The following is a 23,306-nucleotide window of genomic DNA, read 5'->3' as shown; positions in this document are numbered from 1 at the left end:
CAAAGACCAAGTTTGGCACACACACCCATGCACATTTGCATCATACACTCACAAAGGCTGGGAGCCTCAATGGTGCCCCTCTGGAGACTTCACCCGGGTCAAAAAAACCCAGTTAGCCCCACTGAAGCTACAGCTCTACTATATGCAACACGCAGTTTGGCCCTAGGTAGAATAATTCCATGCCTGTAGGTTTGGTTTAGAGCCCTGCAACTGAATTTCATCTTGAGCGATGGGTTGCTCTGACACCGCATTTTTATTATTTAATTGGTTGGTCACATATTTAGATTTAAAAGCCATGAAACTATAAATATAAATAAAACTACCTTGACCCCGTGATGTGTTTTAAATGCAATCATTTTCAGCTCCATAACCTATTTTATTTTATTTTATTTTATTTTATTTTATTTTATTTTATTGTAGTGGGGAGTGTTAGTTTAGACATGAAACATACCTTTTGCTTCTCAGGTGCCACAGATTGCAATGAACGAAGGTTAGCCTGAAATAAAATACATACAATATCAGTTCAACTAGAAGCATACATTGTTTTCCGTCATGTTAAGAGTGTCTTGTTTTTCTTTGGAAAAAGTATGAACCCAAAACAAATGATGTGTCAACCCAAAAACAAATGATGTGTCAGATTTTTTTAAAAAAAATATGAGACTAAGCATCACAATAGTGCATAATATTTGAAGATCTAAGAAAAGGAGAAAGGTAGCCCAAATGAAATCTGTTTCTACAAGCAACAAAATGAATTGCACAAAAATCAAAATGCTCATAGCAGCAGCTTATCCAGGGATACAGGGAGGGGAAAGTTCACTTCAGTTCACATTTAAAAATGAACTTAATTGATGCGTGAACCAAAACACAGGTATATTTTAATTTTTTCACTTCTCTGATTTTTGCAATTCAGTTCTGCAGACAAGTAATGAACACAAAAACATATTCACTAGGATAAATTGTTCATTAAAATCCGTATATTAGTGATAATTACATACTCAGCAATGCATTATATTGGGGGAAATTGCTTGCATAAATGTGTATATTTGGAAAATTGTATAAAATTTGTATATTAGGAGGGATTTGCAAGCAAATGCTGGTGAATATTCATGATGACTGAAGACTAGACAAATGAGAAACTGAGAGGAACAAAAACTGACAGATTCTCCTCTCCCTAATTGTAGGCATCTTATATTTGAGTCCTGTTTCAACACTGCATTATTAGCACTTGTGGCAAATGAATATCAACTGCATATTTGTTGCACTAGATAAACTGATCTTTTGGAAAGCCCCCAGGCAGTTACCAGTGGAACAATGCCCCAAACATAGTTTAACATTTTTGACAATTTCAGAAGTGTGAATGATCACTTCTACTCCCTTTTCAAATCATTATGGGCCAGCACATGATAAAAAACCCCATCACCTCTCTAGCTATCTATTGCACTGATTTAGAAATATAAATAAAACATAAACTGGGAATTTTTATTCCTTTACCTCCTACAGTGAGCCTTCTGAAGAAATAAAACAAATTGTAGGAGGAACCATGAATATGTATTCTCATGTAGACTAAAATTGCAACATCAACCTGTCTTGAAATAAATACCTTTCCCTGGATAATAAATGTTCTCTCCCTCCCTCCCTCCCTCCCTCCCTCGGTTAATTGTGCATAGAAGGAAAAACCCACCTATGTTTTCATCAAAATCTCTGCGCTTCACCACACCTTATAACAAAATATCCATGGTATGACAGGAGAAATGAATACATTTTGCAGTGAGAAAGTAACATCTTAGTTGGAATCATTTGTGCATTTTCTTACAAATTCTTTTTAAAATTACAACGTTTCATTCCAAATATTGTCATATTTATCCAAGCAGAGTCTATGTCTGTAAGCAGTTCATTCATTCCAAAATATATACACACAGAAGAGCAAGATTTGCAATACACCCCAAATCTGAAATTGTAAGTGACATCAGCAACTTTACACAGAGGAAAATAGTTAAACTATAAAATTTGTCCCTGCAAGAGGAAGTGATGGCTTTAAAAGAGGATTAGAAAAAGGCCACCAGTGGCTATTGGGCACAATATTTATGTTCCAGACCCTTCAAGTTCCCCTATTTTCCAGGGACAGTCTGGGATTTACAGAAGATGTCCCAATTTTTAATTTGATCCTGGAATGCCGGATATATGTTGGAAGCCACCCAGAGTGGCTGGGGCAACTATTATTACTATCATCATCATCATCATCATCATCATAAGAGAAAATACAGTTGGTGCTGCCCTGTTATAGCTCCTCATTGGTTGGAGCTAATGAAATAAATCCAAGTAGGCTTCAAGATTTCTGTTCCAGGTGCCTGTTCTGTAAGGAGCTGCTGCTAGGTGAAGAGATGGATAATGCCATTTAATGCTTCATTAAATGCTAATGCCTTCAAGCCACTTATTTTCAGTTCCCCAGAGATGGGCTTCTGTCATTCAGTTTGATAGACTAAAGATGATTAAGATTACAGTGAATAATGTGATTTTGAACGTGGCATTCTTGTAAAGGTATTATGATCAGTGCTTAATGTGTGTGTGTGTGTGTGAGAGAGAGAGAGAGAGAGAGAGAGAGAGAGAGAGAGAGAGAGAGAGAGCAGATGCCAGAGTTCAGATCTCTCTGGAAACACCTTTCCCAGGTCTGGAAGTTGTTCTTCCTAATCTGTAGCGACTTGCTGTAGCCAGTCAGTGATGAGAAAATGCACTCTGCATTTATATGCTCCAAGGCTGTGCTGTGCTCTTGCCAATAGATACAAAGGCTGAGTGCAGGCAAGAAATTTAAAGTCCATTTATGACATTACTTAATTACTTACAAATCTTGTTTCCCGCCCAGCTGGTCTCTGTGAAGACATCAATGTCTGTAGGTAAAGATTAATCAGCCCGATATTGTAATTGCAACATAGGTTGGCCAGTTCCGTGTGCATTGTACTGAGAAGTTTTGTGCCAAATTGTAACTTTCAGGCAATTTTCTGCTGTTGTTATCACCAAATAGCAATGCAGACGAGTAACAACACAATCTTACGCACATCTACTCAGAAGTAAGTTTGACTGAATTCAGGGAGGCTTGCTCCCAGGTGAATATAAGATTGTTGCTTAAGATACACACAGAATTTGAACATGAAAAAGGGTGTCTTGTTAAGATATTAGGACTATGTTGAATGAGACCATTGTGGTCAATCACTGTAGCAAGTGATTCACTGTCAACCATCCAGAACATTATTTAACCCTACCCTGGAATATGTTTATTTTTCCTTCTGGGAATTAAAAACATCAGAGTTAGTTAGCACATTGCTCCCATTGTGAGGAACTAGAAGGACCACATAATTATCCCCATTTGGTAATAGTAGACAGGTAGAACAAATTGGGTGGTTCACAGGATAAAACACCAATATCGAAACACAAAATATATAATCAAAATAAAAACAAGAACAACCCAATAACACATTTTAAAAGGGCATTGAATGCAAGGTAGAGGAAAAAATTGCATCCTTATCAGTCCACCACAGAACTGTGCCTCCCTCCTCCTCCTCCTTCCCATTATTATTATTATTATCATCTCCAAAATCAGGGGACGATCTTAGGGGCCCTGAAAAATTTGGGGGAGGGGCACATGAGGCCCCCAAATTGGTGGTTAGTCACTTCTGGCCTTATGTGTATGTAGTTCCACCCACAGAGTGAAAAACCTTCAGGGTATTTCACACCAGAGCAGGAATCTGTAACCCTCCCGTTGTTGTTGGACTACGGATCCCATCATTATCCCGGGCAATTGGCCATGCTGGTCGGGGGCTGATGGGAGCAGCAGTCAAACCACCTCTGGAGGGTCACAAGTCCCCCCCACCCCACCCCTGAACTTGTGTCAAAGATGAAGCATGGGGTGTATTAACGACCCCAGACTATTGTGCATTTGTCAGATGGAAAAGTACAATTTCATATTAACTTGAATTTGAACACCCTTAGCTTGCTTTGTTCATGTTTTCAGGGAAGAAATGTTTTGCTGTGGACATCTGGGTAAGACAACATGCATTCTGGTATCCATGCCCACTTACTTTGCCTGCATCTGAATCCAATATGTTCTGCAGGGAGCCTGGAGAAGATTCACAACGGCGCTAGAAAGGATGAGTTGAAAATGGCAAGTGCTCAGTTGCAGAAACCAAAAGGGGTTGGGGAGAAAGCATAGAGACAAACAAGATGCTTTAAATATCTGGTTACCATAGACAGGGGGTCCTGTAAGACTTGATCAATAGCAGCACACAGCTCTTCAGTTTGTTGCCTGAGCTGAGCAGGGGAGCACATCTAGAAGATTTTAAAAGAGAGACGGTTACCTACAACATGATTCTCAGCTTCACCCCAAGGATGTATTTGCAGCTCACCATCCCCTTTTCATATGATCTCCTGCTTTTATTACTGGGATTAGCTTGTGCCATGAATATCGCATAATTTGTCTTTGTCTTGTTCAAGTCCTGTTCCACAACTTGCATCTCTTCTATAATCAACAACAATAGGTCGCCTTCTCTTGACTTTACCAAGTGCAAACCGCATTGTGTTGTCAATTGCAGTGTGCCTGCAAAGCCCAACGTATGGCTTTTCAGCCTCCATTCATTTTCTGCTCCTTCACCATCTTTCTTCTTGCTACATCCTATTATATCTTCGCCTCCATCTTTCTCCAGGCAAGAATGCTCAAGTTCAACACGATTAAGCGTTTGGGTTATTTGTTTATTTGTCTTGAACACAAAAACACAACACTTTAAGCTCCCCAAAGATGTATCATGACCCAACGCCACCCAGAGCATGCATGTATCTCCCAACCCCTTTTTGGTCTTTCGACAAATTTCACACAAATATCTGAAATGCCCTTGTAATTCTAGAATCAGAGAGCTTAAAGGGGGCATGTGGGGGTGTGTAGACCAGCTACCTTCTCAATGCAAGAACTGTAATGCAAAATGCAACTACAGCAGAGGGAGCCAATGTTCTGTCCTCTGGATATTGTCGACTACAACTACCAACCAGCTTGGCTAATGGTTAGGAATGATGGGAGTTATAGCCCAAAATATCTGGAGAGCACTAGCCAAAAATTGGAAATCGCAAGAGATACCAACAACAGAAGAATGGCAGATGAAGATGTTGGACTTTTTGGAGCTGGCCAGCCTGACTGGAAAAATCCGCGACCAGAAGGAAGAGGAGATACAAGAGGATTGGAATAAATTTAAAGAATATTTAGCTAAATACTGTAATATAAGATAAATAGAAAATTCTTGGAAGAAATTAATAGGCTTAGGGGTAGAATAAGAATATGTGCTAGTAAATAATAAGGATTACAATATCAATAAAGGAGATGAGGTAAGTAAATGAAAGGAGTTAATATCATTAGAAATATGAATTTGGAGAACTGTTAAATAGGTGATAGAATGAAATTCAGATAGAGGGGATTTGAGGAAGTCAGTTTTCAATGTAATGAAATTAGGGATTTGAAGTAATAATTCTTTTTTGTGTCTTTTTTTCTTTGTTTTGTGTTTTGTAATGTTTTTCCTTTTTCCTTGTGATAAATGTGAAAATCAATTGAAAAAATTGAAAAATATATATATCTGGAGAGCACTGGTTTCCCTTGGACCATAGCATCCTTGGCAAGTGCCCATCTAGCATCTCCTTAAATGCCATCAAGTGAAGGAGAGTCTGCCATCTCCCATGGCTATCGTTTCCACTGGCAGACAGCTCTTACCATTACAAAGTTTTCATTAGAAGTGGGCAAAAACACAGCTATCAGCATTTTGTAATAGCCTGCATCTTTTGGGAACCACAACTATCACATCCACATCATACATCTAAAGCTCATTTAAAACATATTGCTCCCCTCCCCAAAGATCCTGGGAACTATAGTTTGTTAAGGTGACTGGGAATTGTAGATCTCTGAAAGGTACATGACCATTTTCAAGATTCTTTCGAGGTAGGAGTGTGTTTGAAATGCTCTCCAATGAATGGCGTGGATGCGACCTAAAAGTGCAAATTCTAACATTTATTCACTGTGGACAAGATCAGTCAAATGGAGATATGACCAGAAATAAAGGGATTTTCATAGGGATGGGTTGAATTCAGAGAGAAGAATAGAGTCACCTCTGAATGTGTATCCAAAGATTTGTTTTCTGCGACTTCTTCTGCTTTGGCTGGTTCATCGAGTGCCTATGGATTAATTCAAATTATTCTGAGATCAAGGCAGCATTGGAAAAATAAAAAACAAAGGCAGAACTCCAATGCAAATTTTATTCATTTGTTAACCTGTTTCTTTCTTTTGTTGAGATTGCACCCATCTGTCCAAGCCCCCTAAGCAACATGCATACAAAGTCCCAAAGAAAAGAATTCCCTCAAATCAGCTGTTACCGTAACCCCAACTCATTTTGCAAAGTACCGCAGGGGAACAACAACAAAAATAATAAACCGCACTTGTAGTATTATAATCTTAATCTCCATGCACACATTTGTAGAAGCAGTAGAATCTAAGGAGTAAATTTAGGAAAACATGAGTTTTTCCTAAATTATTTTTGTGTTTTTTTAAGATTCCCTTGTTACTTTAAGCTAATTTCTCCCAGCCAGGTTCCACAATCAAGAGAGAGATCCAAGGGCCTGGGCACAACCAATGTGACTTCTGGTTCTTAGTCATGCTGCCGTTCTGATGCACTGTGCCCACCTGTCCTCTAGAGGGAGCATGCACACTGATGTTTACTTTCTCCCATAGGGACACTTGAAGCTGCTTTTGCTCTGAACTTAGTCATCCTGCCCATCTAGCACAACACTGGCTATGCTGAATGGCAGTGGCTCCCCAGGGCAGTGAAAGACTTCAGGCTTTAACATTTCACCAAAATGTGGTGCTCCACTTCCTCTCACATTCCATTGTTTGTCATTGTTGTGGCACCCAGTGTAAGTGAACCAGATGCGCTCTCCCAAATTTGCTTCTGTCCAGGGTTCCAAACAGAATTCTTATGGTGGGGAACCTGGATTATTGTAATGTTAAGCTCCTTAGAAAGACTAACAGAAACCAATCCAGACCTCCAGTTCTTCAAGACAGCACACACAAATGGTGGCAAGTATCCCTGAGGATGGATGCTCTGTAAATGTAGCCAGTAGTTTAGAGTGACTATCAACGCTTAGGGCTAAACAGCTGGCAATCATCTACCACAAACAGCAGAGCATTGGTCATATGTTTTGGTACCCCAAATAAGTGATTTTATCAGGCTACTCCTAATTATAAAATTACCACTATCACTGGAATAGGGTTTTTTAATAAACTAACCTTCTGTTCGAGAAGTAGCGTGTTTGTAGGGATTGCTGCAAAAGCCTTGTAGCTTGTCTTGATCTTGTGTGACTACAAATCATAAACAAAAGGGGACGGTGAGAATGGAAAAAGAAAACATACATTAAAATCTCAACTGTAAATATTGTAAACATTAAGGGGGCTAACATGCTGCGTGAATATGTTGTTCTGACTTTTATAGAACACTAGCTCACACATTCATTTCACTATTCATTGGCATGCATTCATTTGTCTGTTAGGGTGCACACAATATTCATTTTATGCTTTGCTTCAAATACAATCCATGCAGCCCACATGTGTGAAAGGATGCCCTTTTGCTGACAGGGTCAGTGAAGACCACTCCAGATAAAGACAGGTGACCACTTTCACAGAGCAATAGTGATAACTCTTTGCTTTGCAAAGAGAGGCAACACTAGTAGTTTGATAACAATACAAATATAATGGACCTGAGACACAGACAACCACTGAAGTGGAGGTGGAGGGTGGAGAGGCCTATTTGTGACTTTCTCCATTCTGACTTGCAGTTGCCTTCCTTAGCTCTGTTTGCTAGACGGTGGTGAAGTCCCTTGGACCAGATAGCAAGCACCTTTTCATCTAATCAATTTCACTCCCAAGGAAAAGGTAAACACACTAGGAACACTTTTCCAGACAACCTGTATATTGAGCACTCATCACAACTGATTTGCAGGGAGCTTAGATAACTATTTAATGAGCATCCATTCAGATTTGTTTGTGGGGAATCTATATGACTTTCACTTTCCAGTGCATCTCCCCATCATTTTCCTTACTGCAAAAACTCTGATCTCTTAGGAAAGCAGGTTTGCTATGTAAGAGGTCCAAATGAACATTATTTGGTCAACCCGAATTTGCCAGTATGTGACTGAATCCCACCCAAAATTAGCGACAGCAGGGCTTGCCGATCGGAAGGTTGGCGATTCGAATCCCTGCGACGGGTTGAGCTCCTGTTGCTCTGTCCCAGCTCCTGCCCACGTAGCAGTTTGAAAGCATGTCAAAGTGCAAATGGATAAATAGATACCGCTCCAGCAGGAAGGTAAATGGTGTTTCCGTGTGCTGCTCTGGTTTGCCAGAAGTGGCTTAGTCATGCTGGCCACATGACCCGGAAGCTGTACGCCAGCTCCCTCAGCCAATTTGCACTGTGTAGAGTTGTCAGTGACTCATAACAATAAAGCTGGCATCAAATTATTATTTTTCTTTCTTTCTATGAATAAATGTGTTATTTGATGAGGATTTCCGCCGTGTTCCTCCCAATAAGCTGTTCCCCTGAAACCATGACTCTCATTAGAAGTTCTGAAGGCACAATGTTCTAGAGAGCAGTTCCATGTACTCAAAATACCAATACTATGAGAGATGCTGTTTATTCATGAAACATAAGTCCATGTGTTAAAGTAAAGGTAAAGGTACCCCTGGCAGTTAAGTCCAGTCGTGAACGACTCTGTGGTTGCGACACTCATTTCGCTTTACTGGCCGAGGCAGCCGACGTTTGTCCACAGACAGTTTTTCCGGGTCATGTGGCCAGCATGACGAAGCCACTTCTGGTGAAACCAGAGCAGTGCATGGAAACACCGTTTACCTTCCCACCAGAGCGGTACCTATTTATCTACTTGCACTTTGATGTGCTTTCGAACTGCTAGGTGGGCAGGAGCTGGGACTGAGCAATAGGAGCTCACCCCATTGTGGGGATTTGAACCGCTGACCTTCTGATCAGCAAGCCCTAGGCTCTGTGGTTTAGACCACAGCGCCACCCACGTCCCCTAAGTCCATGTGTTAAGACATGCTAATTTCTCACAAAAATATGAATGATACCTGTCTGTTTTGCCTCATATATCAGGTTCTACAAATGTAGAAATTTACTTCCTATCTTAAAAAAAAGAAAATCTGGGAATTATGGTTAAACCATGCATGGGGCAACTGCCCTCGCCTGCCCACTACCCCACTGTGGATGTCCATGCACTAAAGTGATTTCTGGAATGCACATAAGATGTGTGAGAGAATTGTGGGCTGCACATACAGCATATTTATTTTGCAGGTAGCCACGTGTGTGTGTGCGCGCACACACATGAATGTGGCAGAAAGACTTCTGTCCTGTATGTCTGCAAAATCTATTCAAGCATTTTGTGCAAACTGCATAGAATCACATGCTTTTCAATCCCTTGCACAGTGAGATGACTGTAGTAATAGCAGGCCATGAATTATTAGCAGCCTTTAAGAAGGCATGCTCTGCTTTTGTGTGGGGAAACACTTCCTCACAAAATGAACCGTGCTTGAGATTTATATGGACAATGGTTTATAAATATTTGTATCCAGTAACACAGCTGCTGCATTTTAATTGAATTTGATTAAAGCTATTTCTATGGAACCAGCCACAAAGTTAGTTCCCGCCAACAATAATTATAATATCCATCAACAGCATGTGTAAATCAGCCTATTGTGGATGCAAGTTTGAATTGTGCTGCAATTGATTGGATTGAAAAGTGGGATTGAAGACAATGCCCTACTTGCTTCAGAAAACAGGGCGCATCACAACAAAAAAATTCAATTTCAAAATTAATTAATCCAGAGCAGCTCATGGTTATTTCCACTTACTGATGAGCACAGATTAGAACTGTCATTCTATCATGAACAAAGCAGAAAGGGAGGAAAGTTCTCTTTTTAACAAGCTGGAATGTGTGCCAACAGTGCCAAAAGATTTCGTGTATGTAAATGGTCACTGGTTCAACTGAAGGGATTTTGAAACAAAGCCTTAAAAGTAGTTGCTGAGCAATCTGGTGCACACTGTTAATGACATGTGGTGTCAAAACCACAAATACAGTTATCCTATGATGCAGAAATTCATGGATAAAGGTAAAGGGACCCCTGACCATTAGGTCCAGTCGTGACCGACTCTGGGGTTGCAGCACTCATCTTGCTTTATTGGCCGAGGGAGCCGGCATACAGCTTCCGGGTCATGTGGCAAGCATGACTAAACTGCTTCTGGCGAACCAGAGCAGCGCACGGAAACACCGTTTACCTTCCCGCCAGAGCGGTACCTATTTATCTACTTGCACTTTGACGTGCTTTCGAACTGCTAGGTTGGCAGGAGCTGGGACCGAGCAATGGGAGCTCACCCCATCACAGGGATTCAAACCGCCAACCTTCTGATCGGCAAGTCCTAGGCTCTGTGGTTTAACCCACAGTGCCATTTGCGTCCCTAATTCATGGGTACTCGGATGCATATACCGTTCCTTCATCAGTGGTACAAGCCATGTATGCAAAATAATGAGGGCCTGGATTATTTTCATTTAGTCAAAGATATTGAGAAGAACCTAAGAAGACCCCTGTTGGATCAGGCCAGCAGCTCATCTGGTCTGCAACTGGTGCAACTGGTATTCAGAGGCATATGGTGGAGGGAGAAAGTCGCTATAAAGGTTTACTCTAGGGTGATAGATCATGGTGAAGGAAGAGAGACCTTAACCACAATCTGAGCTGAGCTAAACCTTGGCTTAGCTGCCACCCCACACCCAGGGAGGAACAAACAAGGTTCCACCCTGCATCTCTGGGAGGTGGCATATCCACACAGTCATGGGAAGCCATACTGTGATGAGCAAACCAGGCCACTGAATTGCATTTGCCAGTTTCCTGCCCACCCACTCAGTTTCAAGAGAACCTTTAGGAGCTCCTCACAATATCTCTTTGTTTCAACCACCTTGAACAATTTGACACCAGCAGTTAGCTTGGCTCCCTCACTGCTCCTATGCAAAGTTTTTCTATACTTTGGCTCAAGGTGCTTGGAAAACATTGCTGGATGAGGATTATCTCAATTATCAAAGATATAATTCATATCGCTCAGAACTTTGATTCTCTCTCTTTTTCATTCTTTGGGCACCATTTTCCTGCAGTGGAGAAGAAAGGGAAGACCAGCAGGGAAGCTTGTAGGGATGGAGGAGAAATTCGACTCAGTGCACATTTCAAGCCAAATCTATCACATTTCCATTTCTTCCAAGCCACATGCAAACCGAAACACAGCTGTGTCACACTTCTCCAAATTTTGCAGTGCTGTTCTCCAACCAGTGTTTACAAAAATGCGTCTATTAGTGGAAAGTAGGCATAAAACTGGACGTATTAGTAAAATAACATGCAAAGAAGCATTAGGATAAATTGCTTGCAAAAATGTGTCAAACTACATGTGATTATTAGAAGAAATTAGTGCTAAAATGCTGGTGATTTCCATGAGGATTTTAAATATATATATAAAAAATGCTAATTGCTGCTTAATGTGGATAACTTAATTTAAGTCCGGGAAAATGAGACACCGAAACAACCAAACTGGATGGACTCTCCCATCCCTGAAAGCAAGCAAGCAAGCAAGCAGGCAAGCAAATATTGAATACCTGGGGCTTCTTATTCTCAGAGGCAGAAGGCAGAGAGAAAGACAGTGGTGAAGTCACCTCCCTGGATCCTGACAACAATGAACAAGGTGAGTGCACCGTGGCAGGAGATCTGTGCTGTGGTACCGTTGGGGTCCTGGGTCTTGAAGATAGAGGGCAAGCTCGGAAGTTTGAATGAACAGAGGAGGACTCTCTGTGTGGAGAAGGGGCTTTAATACGATAGCCTGGAGGAGTGGGTGAAGTCGAATCTGTATGAGAAGCTTGCCAATGAGGTGAAAGACCTGGCGAATTGGTAGCTGGGTCCTTAACAATGGCTTGCGGTAAACATCCATTTGACCGGCAGCTAGAATGCAATACGGTTGGAGAGAGAGAACCCTTGTCTGCAGTGGGGGAAATGGCGTCCCTTTGGCTAACACCGGGAGGAGACAGTGGATAGGACTTAGCGGTAAAAGTGGGGGAATAGGTATGCACCTTCTTAGACTTTTCAGGCCCTCGGGCTTTGTGGGCAGGAGAGTGGGCCCCTTTCCTAGGGGCGTGGGGAGGTAAGGAGAAAGTGGGAGATTTCGACTGTAACAGAGGAGACACAACTGTTTTTCTATAGGAAGAAATGGTGGGCGACAAAGGGCGCAATTTGTCAGGGGAAAGCGCCCTGGTGTCAAGGTGCTTTTTAGGAGACGGGGACCTGGTTCTAAGAGTAGGGCTGGATTTTGAAAATGAGGCCATGCGATTGGGCACGGTAGAAAACACCGAAAGACGAAATTCCTCTTGACTTGGAGAGGCGGACCTAATTGAATACTCTGAGGCAGCTTTCTTAGGGGTCGGAGGGGTCATTTTAAACTTTTGGTCTATTGCCAGCGTTGAAGAGCCCAGGGAATTGGGAGAAAACGTAGCAGGGCAAGATGCAGGAGAAAAGGGTCTTTTCGGAGTGGATCCTGACTTCAAAATAGCAGTCAGAAGAGAGAGTCTGGTTGGTAGTGGTGACTTAGTTCCGGATTTCAGAAGGTTCCCACTGGAAGACATTTGGCTGCCAGGGTTGTTGACACTATAGATGGTGGAGGAGGAACCATGAAGGGGAGAAGACAGAGGCTTTGGACTAGGGGATAATAAGTGTGTCGTGATATAGATGGGAACCACAGACAAGGGGGCAAACCTCTTGGGCGGGAGAGGAGAAGCGGCCTGAGGGGATGAGCTCTGAAGCGTGTCTGCTGAACTGTGAGCCTGTGGGGAAGAAGGGCACGAGTCTTTGCTTGATAAAGGGGATGAGGTGAGCTCATATTTCTGGGGAAGATTCCTAGCCTGGAGACCACTGGGCAACTGAGCCCCATCTGAAAGGCTGTGACTTGGGAAAGAAGGTCTTTGCAATATGGGAGAAGGGAGGCTGTAAGAAGCAGTAGACTGTAAATAGGTAGATGTCTGGTGTACAGAGGACCCATTTGCAGACTGCCATTGGCTGTGGGATTCTTGAAGAGAAGAGGCTTGGTGGACAGCGGGAGACGGGTCCTGTTCTACCGTCAGGTTAGTTGGAAAAAGCAAATGAGCAACAAGTGGCTTATAAGAAGGATGATCAGAGGTAGACAGAGGAGAAGTTAACTGGAGAGGGGAAAAGAAAAAGAAATGTTAATACAGAGCAGCAACCATGATGTTCTTCAAATTATGCATCCTATTTCCATTCACTACATCTGTCATGTGCTTTAACAGCATAACACCTCCTTTAATTACCAGTGATTATATTGTGTGCTGCATTGCTAAGTGATTGCTATTTAATATTAAATAATCCATGCACATAATTTTTGGCACTTTGCTTTACATAAAAGAAAGATATCAGTGTTCTAGATTCAATACTAATTTGTTTCCCCCTTTCCCATAAATAATAATAATAATAATAATAAATGTCATTCACAGCTGTGGGTTGTAAACAGAAGATGTGAAAAGCTTCAGGTTTTTGAAATGCAAACCCACGAAGGATTTTATTAGCAGACATCTTGGTGTTATGTGCAATTGCAAAGGGACCCAATGGCTGCAAATGGGCTCACAGTTATACATGCACATCTCCCCAAGAAGTTGATGTGAAGACATAAGCATTGCTGTGTCCTGACTTGAAGACACCAAGCACATTCCTTAGCACCATCTGGCTAAACACTTTACCCATGAAAACAATTGCTGCTTGAGGGATTCTCTAACAGCTTACAAATCTCATACACACACACACACCAACATATACAGTATAACATGTTTTACTATGTTTTATATATGCTGTAAGCCACACAGAGTGGCTGGGGAAAGCAGATGGGCAGGGTATAAAATTATTATTATTATTATTATTATTATTATTATTATTATTATTATATTATTATTATTATTATTATTATTATTATTATTATTATTATTAATCATGACTAACCCACTGGCATGGGATGCAAACTAGTACCTATTATATACATATGGAATTCCATATATACAGAGTTCTCTAAAAGAATAAGGTTCTTCTTGGTTGGCTGAGCACAATATAAGCAGCATTTTATACATTTAAGAATGACTCCAGGTAAAGTGCAGCTGAATAATCCACTAAAAGGAGTGGATGTGCAGCTTGTGGGTATGCCTGGGTCCATTTGTGTTGCTTGTGGCTCCGGTGGCCTCCGTGGTGCAGAGTGCCTTCCATGAGCTTTGGTTGGTGGCCCAGCTGCACCCCTGTCTGGACAGGGACAGCCTACCTAGTGTCATCTATGCTCTAGTATAGGCTAGATTACTGCGTTAAACGTGGGGTTGCATCTGAAGATAGTTTGGTGCAGAATTCAGTGGGCAGGTTGCTCACTGTTGAAAGACGGTTTGAGCATATGACGCCTATCCTGGCCCGATGGCACTGGCTGCTGTTATGTACTGAAGTTCTCACCCTGGGCCAGCAGGGGGATACTGTAGATAGTTTTCACTCAGGTCCACGTCAGTTATTTTAGGCAGGAAACCCTGGGTTGTTGTTGCTACAATGTTGACAGCCGGCTGCTTATAAAAGCAGGCCGGCTGAGCTGTTTGCTGTTCAGTTCTGTTCCAGCTTACAAAATAAAGAGCTGCTTTGGAGAAATCGCTGTGTCGTCTGCCATGTCTACCTACTATTCAACAGCTGCCAATTAATTTCTGGGCCCAATTCAAAGTGCTGTTTTTGACATAGAAAGTCTTAAACAGCTCAGAACCGTAACACCTTAAGGACCACCTCTTCCCATATGAACCAACCCTGGACCCAATGATCATCACCGGAGGCCCTTCTTTGTGTGCCTCCTCCACAAGAGGCCTGTGGTGGTCCCCACTTGCGGAATGCTCTCCCCAGGGAGTCTCACCTGGTGCCTTCATTGCATATCTTTAGGCACCAGGCAAAAACATTTATCTTCTCCCAGGCCTTTAATTATTTAAACAACCTATGGCCTTTAACTGGGGTGGTGAGGGGTATTGGTTTTCAGTAAATCAGCAAGAGTTTTTGACATTAGGAACAACCACAAAGCTGTTCTGCTCCTAAATTATGTTGTTGAAAAATGAATTTTAAAGGGGCAACCCGGAGTGGTGTGTGTGTGTGTGTGTGTGTGTGTGTGAGAGAGAGAGAGAGAGAGAGAGAGAGAGAGAGAGAGAGAGAGATTGTACACTTGGTTCTGGTGCTGATCACAAATCTTGGCTTGGACATGTGTTCAGAAGCACCCTGTCCTTTAATTCTTACTATATGTTTGCCCAGCTGAGCCCCAATTTTGCACCCAGCTCTCAGTGATGAACCTCAGGTTTCCAAAAAACGAAAACAAAAAACAAAGTAGACACAAGGTGCAAGAGTCCTGGTCTATAGGAAGCAATCCTTACACATATATCTCAAAGCAGATAAGGTACGAGTCTACTAACTACATTTGAAACATTCCCCACCCCCTCAAAATCTTTATTTTACAAGTTACAGTGCCACAAGTTAGGCAGCCCCCCCAAAATGGATTTGAGACAGATCTGCAGCCAATCTCAGCTCTGAAACAAGTGTGTATGGTTAATACAGTCCCCGTGTTTGCCAACACATGCTTGCCACATTCATCGTTTACCATTTCATGTCTACAGTTAAAAATAAACGTAGGTGTACAGCAATCTAAAAAAAATAGCGTATGAAGAAGCCTGGAGATTTGGTACTGGATCCAGCTTCTTCCACTAGAGGAAGGGAACCGCTGGATCCAGCCCATGATTATCAGCAAAAGTTAGTTTTGCTGATGACATTCCCAGACTGCTTGGTCCAGTGAATAGTTCTGGCTGCTTCAGAGTAATACTGTGAGACTAAAAGCAGTCACAGTTGTTCATTGATCTGTAGGATGCTTCACACTTCACTCAATGCCTACACAGAATGCCAGCAAATCTCATATTCAAATAAGTCATGTGAATTTTTTGTTTGCACACACTAGGAAGCAATTTACACATGATGATCCGCATGCAAGAGAGTTGCAATTCCCTACGTCAAAATGAATTACGAAGCTGCCTTATAGTGGTCCATGAAGCACAGTCTGCACTGAGTGCCAGTGGCTCTAGAGTGTTTCAGATAGGAATCTTTACCAGAGTTTCCTAGAAATGGCAGAGATTGAGCCTGGGATCTTTGGGATATAAAGCCTGTGCTGTGCTACTGAGCAACAGCCCTTCCCTTCCTTTGTTTCTTTAATGGCCCCTACCCAAATATATATATATATATAGAGAGAGGATTTTTGTCATGTGTAAAATAGTCCTAAGTAGAATGTGTGCTCAGGTTAAGTGTTGTTTCAGCCATCATTAGGTGAAGTAGTATAGTAACAGTCTACACCAACCTTCTCCAAAGTGGTGATTTCCAGATATTATGGACTATAATTCCCACCATCTCTGGCCACTGGCCATGCTGGTAGGGGCTGATGGGTGTCCAAAACACCTGAAGGATACCAGCTTGGTGAAGGCTGGACTACTCCCATTTGCCATAACTGCAAAGTGTCATGGAAAGTACAAAAAAATGTTGCAGTGCCATGTGCTTTTTCCACCACCACACCAATCTCCTCCACTAGACAAGCAACTTCTCTCAGCCATGGAAGGCAAGAAAATAGGGGGGGGGGGACTAATTCATAACTGAGCAGGGTAACGAATAAACAGCAAGTCTAACCAAGAAGAGTACAAACAGACAGGTTTTCATAGAGATGGTAATATTATCTTTCCCATGCATGCTCACAATTAGGAAAACAAGATACCTGAGACTGTTTCTGTTGGCTGACAGAACTGTAAGAGATCTCAGTATGCAGTGGTAACTGTGGGGCTGTCGGATGTCCTCTGGATCCGTCCCTCGGAGACAAACAGGATGCATCCAGACCCTTAGATCTTCCATGTCCATATCCGTTGCCTAGGGGAGTGTTTTTGTCCTCATCCGAGTCCGTAATGAAGACAAATTCAGCTTTGAAAAGGTCATCCCCTTCCATTTCCCTTCTGCTTGACTTGTGATCTTTGGCTTGGAAAAGTTTGTGGCGACTGTTTGTGCAACTGGCAGAGCCGCCGTTTCCCTCGTTTCCACTTCCTACGGCCTGACCTCCAGGAACTGCTTCGGCCTATTGTAAAATAACAAAAACAAACCAGACTTGGGTCAATTGTTTTACTTTCATAAGCTCATTTTCTTTACCAGCCAAAGAATTAAGAATTTGTACTACAAGCTAATGTTACAGTGCATTGGAAAACATGTCCAACGTCTCAGGCACCAGAAAAGATGGGGAGGGTCACAGACAAAGAAAGTGGGGCTTGTATTGTTGACATAATGAGCTTTCCACTGTTGGCGACTTCCCTCTTCCCTCAATGCACTTTCCCATAAATATGGCCTGATACAAGGGAAGACACTTGTCCCTTTCAAGCAGCACCAAAACAGTGAGGGGGGTAGATTCCAGAAGAAATCGTTCACATTTTATTAGGAGCAATAAAGGAACTGGGGTGGAGGCAGGTGCAGTCAAGCAGAATGGACTACGAGACCCCTTAAAAGCAGGCACGGTGGAGACTGGGTTCTGGCTGTGGGCTGCACGAAACCAAAAGACTGGCTCCCACGCTCCTCAGAGGGAAAAATCTGGGGCAAAGCCCCATATAGACATTGAAGCCACAAAAGGACTTCAAAACCAGGACACTCTCTGAGCAGACAACACAAAAGAATTTGCAGTCAGGGAGCTTGACTGTACTTGTTAAGGGTGGGCATTTTAGTACAAAGCATCATTGTTTTGTTACAGGGACCCATTCAGTGGTCCTGCAGATTTTGGCCATTAACCCCTCAAATGCCAGAAACAGCTTTGCTGTGGCTCCTGAATGAGAGACTGGAGGCTGTCCCCAACAAGGCACCATGTATTTTAAACAACAAATACAATATCTTAGCTTGTTTCACAAGGTAGGACCCCACAAGGGAATAGCTCTTAAGGACTGTACACTTAACCCTAGTACACATTGTGCTCATTCAGGAATGCCTCCTAGGAACTTCTTGTGTAAACACATTGGCTTGGGGGAAACCGAGTTGGCACTCCTTAAGGTCACCTCCATTGGGGATTTAAAGGGCACAACTGAAGACATGATTGGAAAGACATTCTGCTTAATCCAGCAGAGCATACTTACAAAACATTGCTATAGGATTGGGATTAGTATAGATTAGCCTATGGCTTTATATCTGTAAAACAGGGTTCTGTAGAAAATGAGGATGCCCAAATGGTCAAACCTGTCTCTGTTAAATTAGTGGCTCTAGCCCAGTCTGTTAAGCATCTCTTTGCAAGACTAAAGAGAGTACAGGTGACTGGTTGCCAAAGAATTTATGAGCTGGATATGCTTCCCAAAGGTGGGCTGAAATGGGTAGGCCTTCCCTATCCCTCCTGGCTGGTTGTGATGTCATCAAGGTGTGATGAAGAACAAAGGACAGCTATAATGCAGCCAAAACTAAAAACATTTTTGAAGAAGGTTCAAACATTAATGCAGTGCTGACATAAATATCACTTCCAGGAAACCCACAAGTTGAGCATTTTGTCATAATTTGTTTGCACAAAGTTTGTGGGGAGGGTTAGACGACTTCCATGATTTATTGAGCATTCATCTGATTTGATTATGGAGATGTTTTTTGACATTAAATCAATCACAGTTATCCTACACTTTGCAGTACATTTCCCCACCTGTTTGCTTTTCACAAAATGTCCAGGTTTTTTTTGGGGGGGGGGGGTGTCAGAAAATGGGTCTGTTGCACTACAGCACCAAATAAACTTTAATTACAAAACTAGGTTTGCTGGCATGTGAGTGAATCCAACCTGAAAATAAGAACAGTTGATATTGCTTGTAAACAGTAAAGATTACAAGCAAAGAGGACCTATGCAGATGGCAGCCAACCTATTTCAAGACAGTTTGAAAGACTGTCTCCGCACAAACATAAATCAGTATGAAAATATAAAAAAGGAAAAAACCCTACCTTGTGCCCAGTAATTTCTCGAGAGTTTCTATCCACAAGTCCCTCTGCAAGAAATGTTGTGGCATTGGCGATGTAGAACTGAGTTGGAAGCCTTCCAAACGAAGGAACAAAAGTGAACCTCAGAAATTCAGATTCAGAAGGAACCTACAATATATACATATTTGCATGTGAAGAGGATATTTAACAAAGAACATATAGTAATGCTGCATTACCATGTCTGAACCACTTTGCAGTCATTTCACTGGACCTAACTTCAGGTCAATATTTTCTCTGACAAACTGGAGTGAGGATCATCTCTTCTGACTATTTTACTGTTCATATTTTCTCATCTATATCAGCTTTTCCTAGTCAACCCAGGCTGAATTTGCCCTTGCTGACTCAGGCCTTATCCACACTTTTCCTCTGTTCTTTCCAGGCATGGTCCACAATTTAGAAGTCCATGTTCAAGCCCTCCCCTTTTGAAAACCTGCTCTTTAAAGCTCAATTGGAGCAAATGTGACATGTCATGCCCCCCCCCGAGGGCACCAGCCACACCCCTGCCTGCTCTCCGCCCCCAGTAGTGGAGCATGCAGCTTCGCCACTGGGAGTCATATCTCCTCTCAGCCTCCTCTTTCCCAAGTTAAACATACCCAGCTCCCTCAACCATTCCTCATAAAGCTTGGTTTCCATGCCCTTCATCATTTTGGTTGCCCACCTTTGTGCATGTTCTAGCTTGTCAATATCCTCCTTATACTCTTGTAATAGGAACACCTTGCCTGGGAAACTATGCTTTCCCTAAGCTTCTGCCATGTTACTGTGAGCTGGTAAAGTAATTGCTTGTTTTTGTTGCTGTTTGTCTGTCTTTTAGAAGCATAGGTAGAAAAGCAAGTAAATGGAGCTGGAACAGTTTGAGCAGTCCACAATACTTTCTCTCTCTCTCTCTCTCTCTCTCTCTCTCTCTCTCTCTCTCTCTCTCCCCCCCCCCCCCCACTTTTCCTGCGGCACACACCACAGGATTTTACTAGTCAATCTAAAGTTTCAAATGTGGGGGTGGTGCCATAATCAGATCAGCATTTATGCTTCCAGTGGGAATACTCCGTTTTATAAGCACACTAAACAGATAGAAAGGATTCACTCCATGCTTTTGCAATTAGCAGCACCATTTTACAAGAGAGACATATGACTCATTTTAAAGTATCTCATCAGTTTAACCACTGGCATATTGGAAAATGTTAAGCCAAGCTCTCCCTCAGAAAAAAAGCCTTCAGTTAGATGCTTTCATTACCTTGTAAAAAGAATGCAGTTTTACAGTTGAGGCTACATAGCCAGAGCCAAGTCAACATTCCTATGCAGCTTAGCAGAAGAATACTCTATGGCCCAAAGCTGATTTTTTGATTTTTTAAATACTCAACATGATCAAGAAAATTTTCATGAAAAGAACTGCTGATTATAGAACACCCACAGACTTTCAAGATGTGTTATACTAAAACTGAGTCCTTCTAACTACTAATTATGTGGAGAGAGTTGTCCCGCAGATATTATATAATTCTTGTGTTTGCTTGTATGTGTACAGAAAGCAATAAAAATGCTTGGCCTCCATAGCAGCTGGTAAAAAAAAATATGGGGCAGGATATGTGTGGCAACAGTCTATCACAAATTTGTAAACACAGGGGAACTCAATAGCAGTCTTGTGGTAAATTAGAGAACACCACATTTCTTGAGATATAGGCCGTGCACATTCTGCCACCCAGAGTGGTCGGGGCAAGTCAGTCACATGGGCAGCATATAAATAAAAAATTATTATTACTGATCTGAATTGAGAAAAAGAAGCACCTAGCTGTGTTTTAAGCTGGTAGTGTGTACACAGACATAAACCCACATCACCCATCAGCGTGAGATGTTAATCTCAAAATGTCAGGGATACAGGCAGAAAAGGCAGGAGAGTGAGTTCGGTACTGCTTAGTACTGCAAGACGTTGATTTGACACATTCCTCTGGGGAAGTACCAATGGCTGACATAGCTGTCAGTCACTTGGAGGGCACCAAGCTAAGGATTTCACAGAACTATCAGGCCCACATGCTACAATTTTACATTTTTACGGGTCCATTCAGATCACTCTCATTTGGGGTTATCTGGAGCATGAAGAAGTTTTCCCAAAGCCTCACCATCCGGAACTGCAGGGTGTTCTAGCCAGCAACACGTGGCACAGATATAGGGAATCGATTTAAGTTTTGTAGTCCACATATTTGGCCCCGCGTAGTCACCACAGATGAACACAAATGAAAGAGGTTTGGCTTGGGCATGGGGCAATCAAAATACTTCCAGCCTGCCTGCTGGAAGTGAGGCGTGGTCAATCCAGATGGGGGTTCCTGAGACTTACATCAAATAGGGTGAGCCCCCTCAGGTACCTTCATCTGAGGGAGTTGCTTCGGCCCTGCCCCATCCCCAAGCACACAGACATGGCCACTCCCCCCGGATCCCTTTAATGGGATACCCCAACATTTGGATGGAGGGGCAGGATTGCCCCAATGCTCAACCAATTGTGACGATTGCTATGAGGTAGGCAAAACCACCGGGTCAGTGGCAATTAGCCCAGTGGGGAAATTCCTACCTGGCCCCCTTAAAGAACGGCGACCACCGTAGCCACAGCAAAGTCATTGACTATAAGCTTAAACTGAGGGTGGGTGGGCAGGGGGAAAATCCGGCGAAGGAACAAACAGGTAGTGCCTCAGGGGTGGGCTGCTTAAATGGGCAAGGGGCAGATCCGAAGGAAGCCTACCTGCTCCGTCGGCTCTGCTACCTGGCACAGCCCAAGTCCCCAGCCTGCATCCCCCTGGTGCAGGCCAGGATCCAGTTCCTGATATGCCCCCACCGCTTATCAGGAAGGGCACCACTGTTCCAGTTCCCCTCTCAGGGCTCTAGTAAAGCCTTTGCCATCCTGCAATGCTGCTGCACCAAAAAGGGTGAATGGACTTATCTGCATCTGCAAATGGGTGGCATGTGAACAGGCATCCAAAATAAAAATCTGTATTCAGAACCCACTGCATAAAACCAGCACAACATTTAAAGCCTCATCTTAAGCCTATCTACCTGGAAACAAGCCACTGTGAGTTCAAAAGGGGCTTGCTTCCTCTAGCTATGTTATGGGGATTTCCATCTTAAACATGAAACATTTATACCAGGAGTACCAATACAATGATTTAAAAATTTAACATCCTAGCAGAACAGCATTATACCTACAGCAGTGTTCAAGTCCTAGAATGTTTTTTTTTAAAATATACAATAGGCCATTACATTCAAAAAGACTTCATACCTGTTCTCTGTAAAGGAAATTAAAGGAGGAACTGTCTCTCACATTTCTTGCCTCAGTCTGTTCTCCATGTTGTATGGGTTGCTATTTACAAGAGGGAGGGGGGAAACCAAATAAAATAATGCTGTAGATTTATGCCTGTGTCTTAGGGAATTAATATCTTTCTAGCTAGAGATTCCATTAATGGGATATTCTAGGAGTAGGCAGCTTGTGTGGGCAGAGGAAGAATTTGGGACACAAACGCTCAGCTTGTTCAGCTACATTCAGTTGCTAAAATGTGACATTGTTAAAGGCAAAATGGCTGCTTCCTAATGTCATGGGCCAGAGGTGTCAGCAAAAGATTTTCACTGGGCAAGATATTTATATGAAACTGTTAAGATAATTAAAACCTTTATTTTCCCAATATTAAATATGCTGGATCCATTATATAGAATACAATGAATCCACTTATTCGTGGAGGTTTGATGTGGCTTTGGTTATGGTGTCCCTCCTGTTGTTGTTGAACTCCCAGTGTGGTGTAGTGGTAAAGAGCGGTGGACTTGTAATCTGCTGAGCTGGGTTCATGTCTCCGCTCCTCCACCTGCAGCTGCTGGGTGACCTTGGGCCAGTCACACTTCTCTGAAGTCTTTCAGCCTCACTCACCTCAGAAAGTGTTTGTTGTGGGAGAGGAAGGGAAAGGAGATTGTTAGCTGCTTTGAGACTCCTTAGGGTAGTGATAAAAAGGGATATCACATCCAAACTCTTCTTCTTCTTCCCATCATCCCAGACCACAGGCCATGATAGCAGGGAGTGATTGGAATTGGAGACAACAATATCTAAAGAGCCACAGTAATAAGTTTTGGAGTCAAATGAAAGTTGTGTCCTGTTTTA

At 42.5% G+C, this 23,306-nt stretch overlaps 1 protein-coding gene across 12 annotated transcripts in view; it reads right to left on the bottom strand.

The window, feature by feature from the left end:
• MLIP (muscular LMNA interacting protein) overlaps positions 1–23,306 on the bottom strand; it is a 50,167-nt gene that overhangs the window by 12,250 nt on the left and 14,611 nt on the right. For 7 of the 12 annotated variants that reach the window (XM_083495529.1, XM_083495524.1, XM_083495520.1 and 4 more), the window contains exons 2-10: positions 19,148–19,291; positions 16,926–17,276; positions 11,719–13,305; positions 7,310–7,381; positions 6,136–6,201; positions 4,237–4,320; positions 4,074–4,133; positions 2,841–2,885; positions 452–496 (exon numbers count right to left, since the gene is read on the bottom strand). In XM_083495529.1, coding sequence (XP_083351655.1) covers positions 452–496; positions 2,841–2,885; positions 4,074–4,133; positions 4,237–4,320; positions 6,136–6,201; positions 7,310–7,381; positions 11,719–13,305; positions 16,926–17,150 — 2,184 coding nt within the window. In that variant the 5' untranslated portion in view covers positions 17,151–17,276; positions 19,148–19,291. Of the gene's footprint in view, positions 1–451; positions 497–2,840; positions 2,886–4,073; positions 4,134–4,236; positions 4,321–6,135; positions 6,202–7,309; positions 7,382–11,718; positions 13,306–16,925; positions 17,277–19,147; positions 19,292–22,439; positions 22,521–23,306 lie in introns of all 12 variants that reach the window. The other 5 variants (XM_083495527.1, XM_083495523.1, XM_083495518.1 and 2 more) reach the window with 2 other exon arrangements.

This window comes from Podarcis liolepis (genome assembly GCF_965112155.1).
Source record: "Podarcis liolepis genome assembly, chromosome: 3".
Taxonomy (NCBI): Eukaryota; Metazoa; Chordata; class Lepidosauria; order Squamata; family Lacertidae; genus Podarcis; species Podarcis liolepis.
The sequence above is the reverse complement of the archived record's forward strand: the minus strand, read 5'-3'. Positions and strand labels throughout refer to the sequence as shown.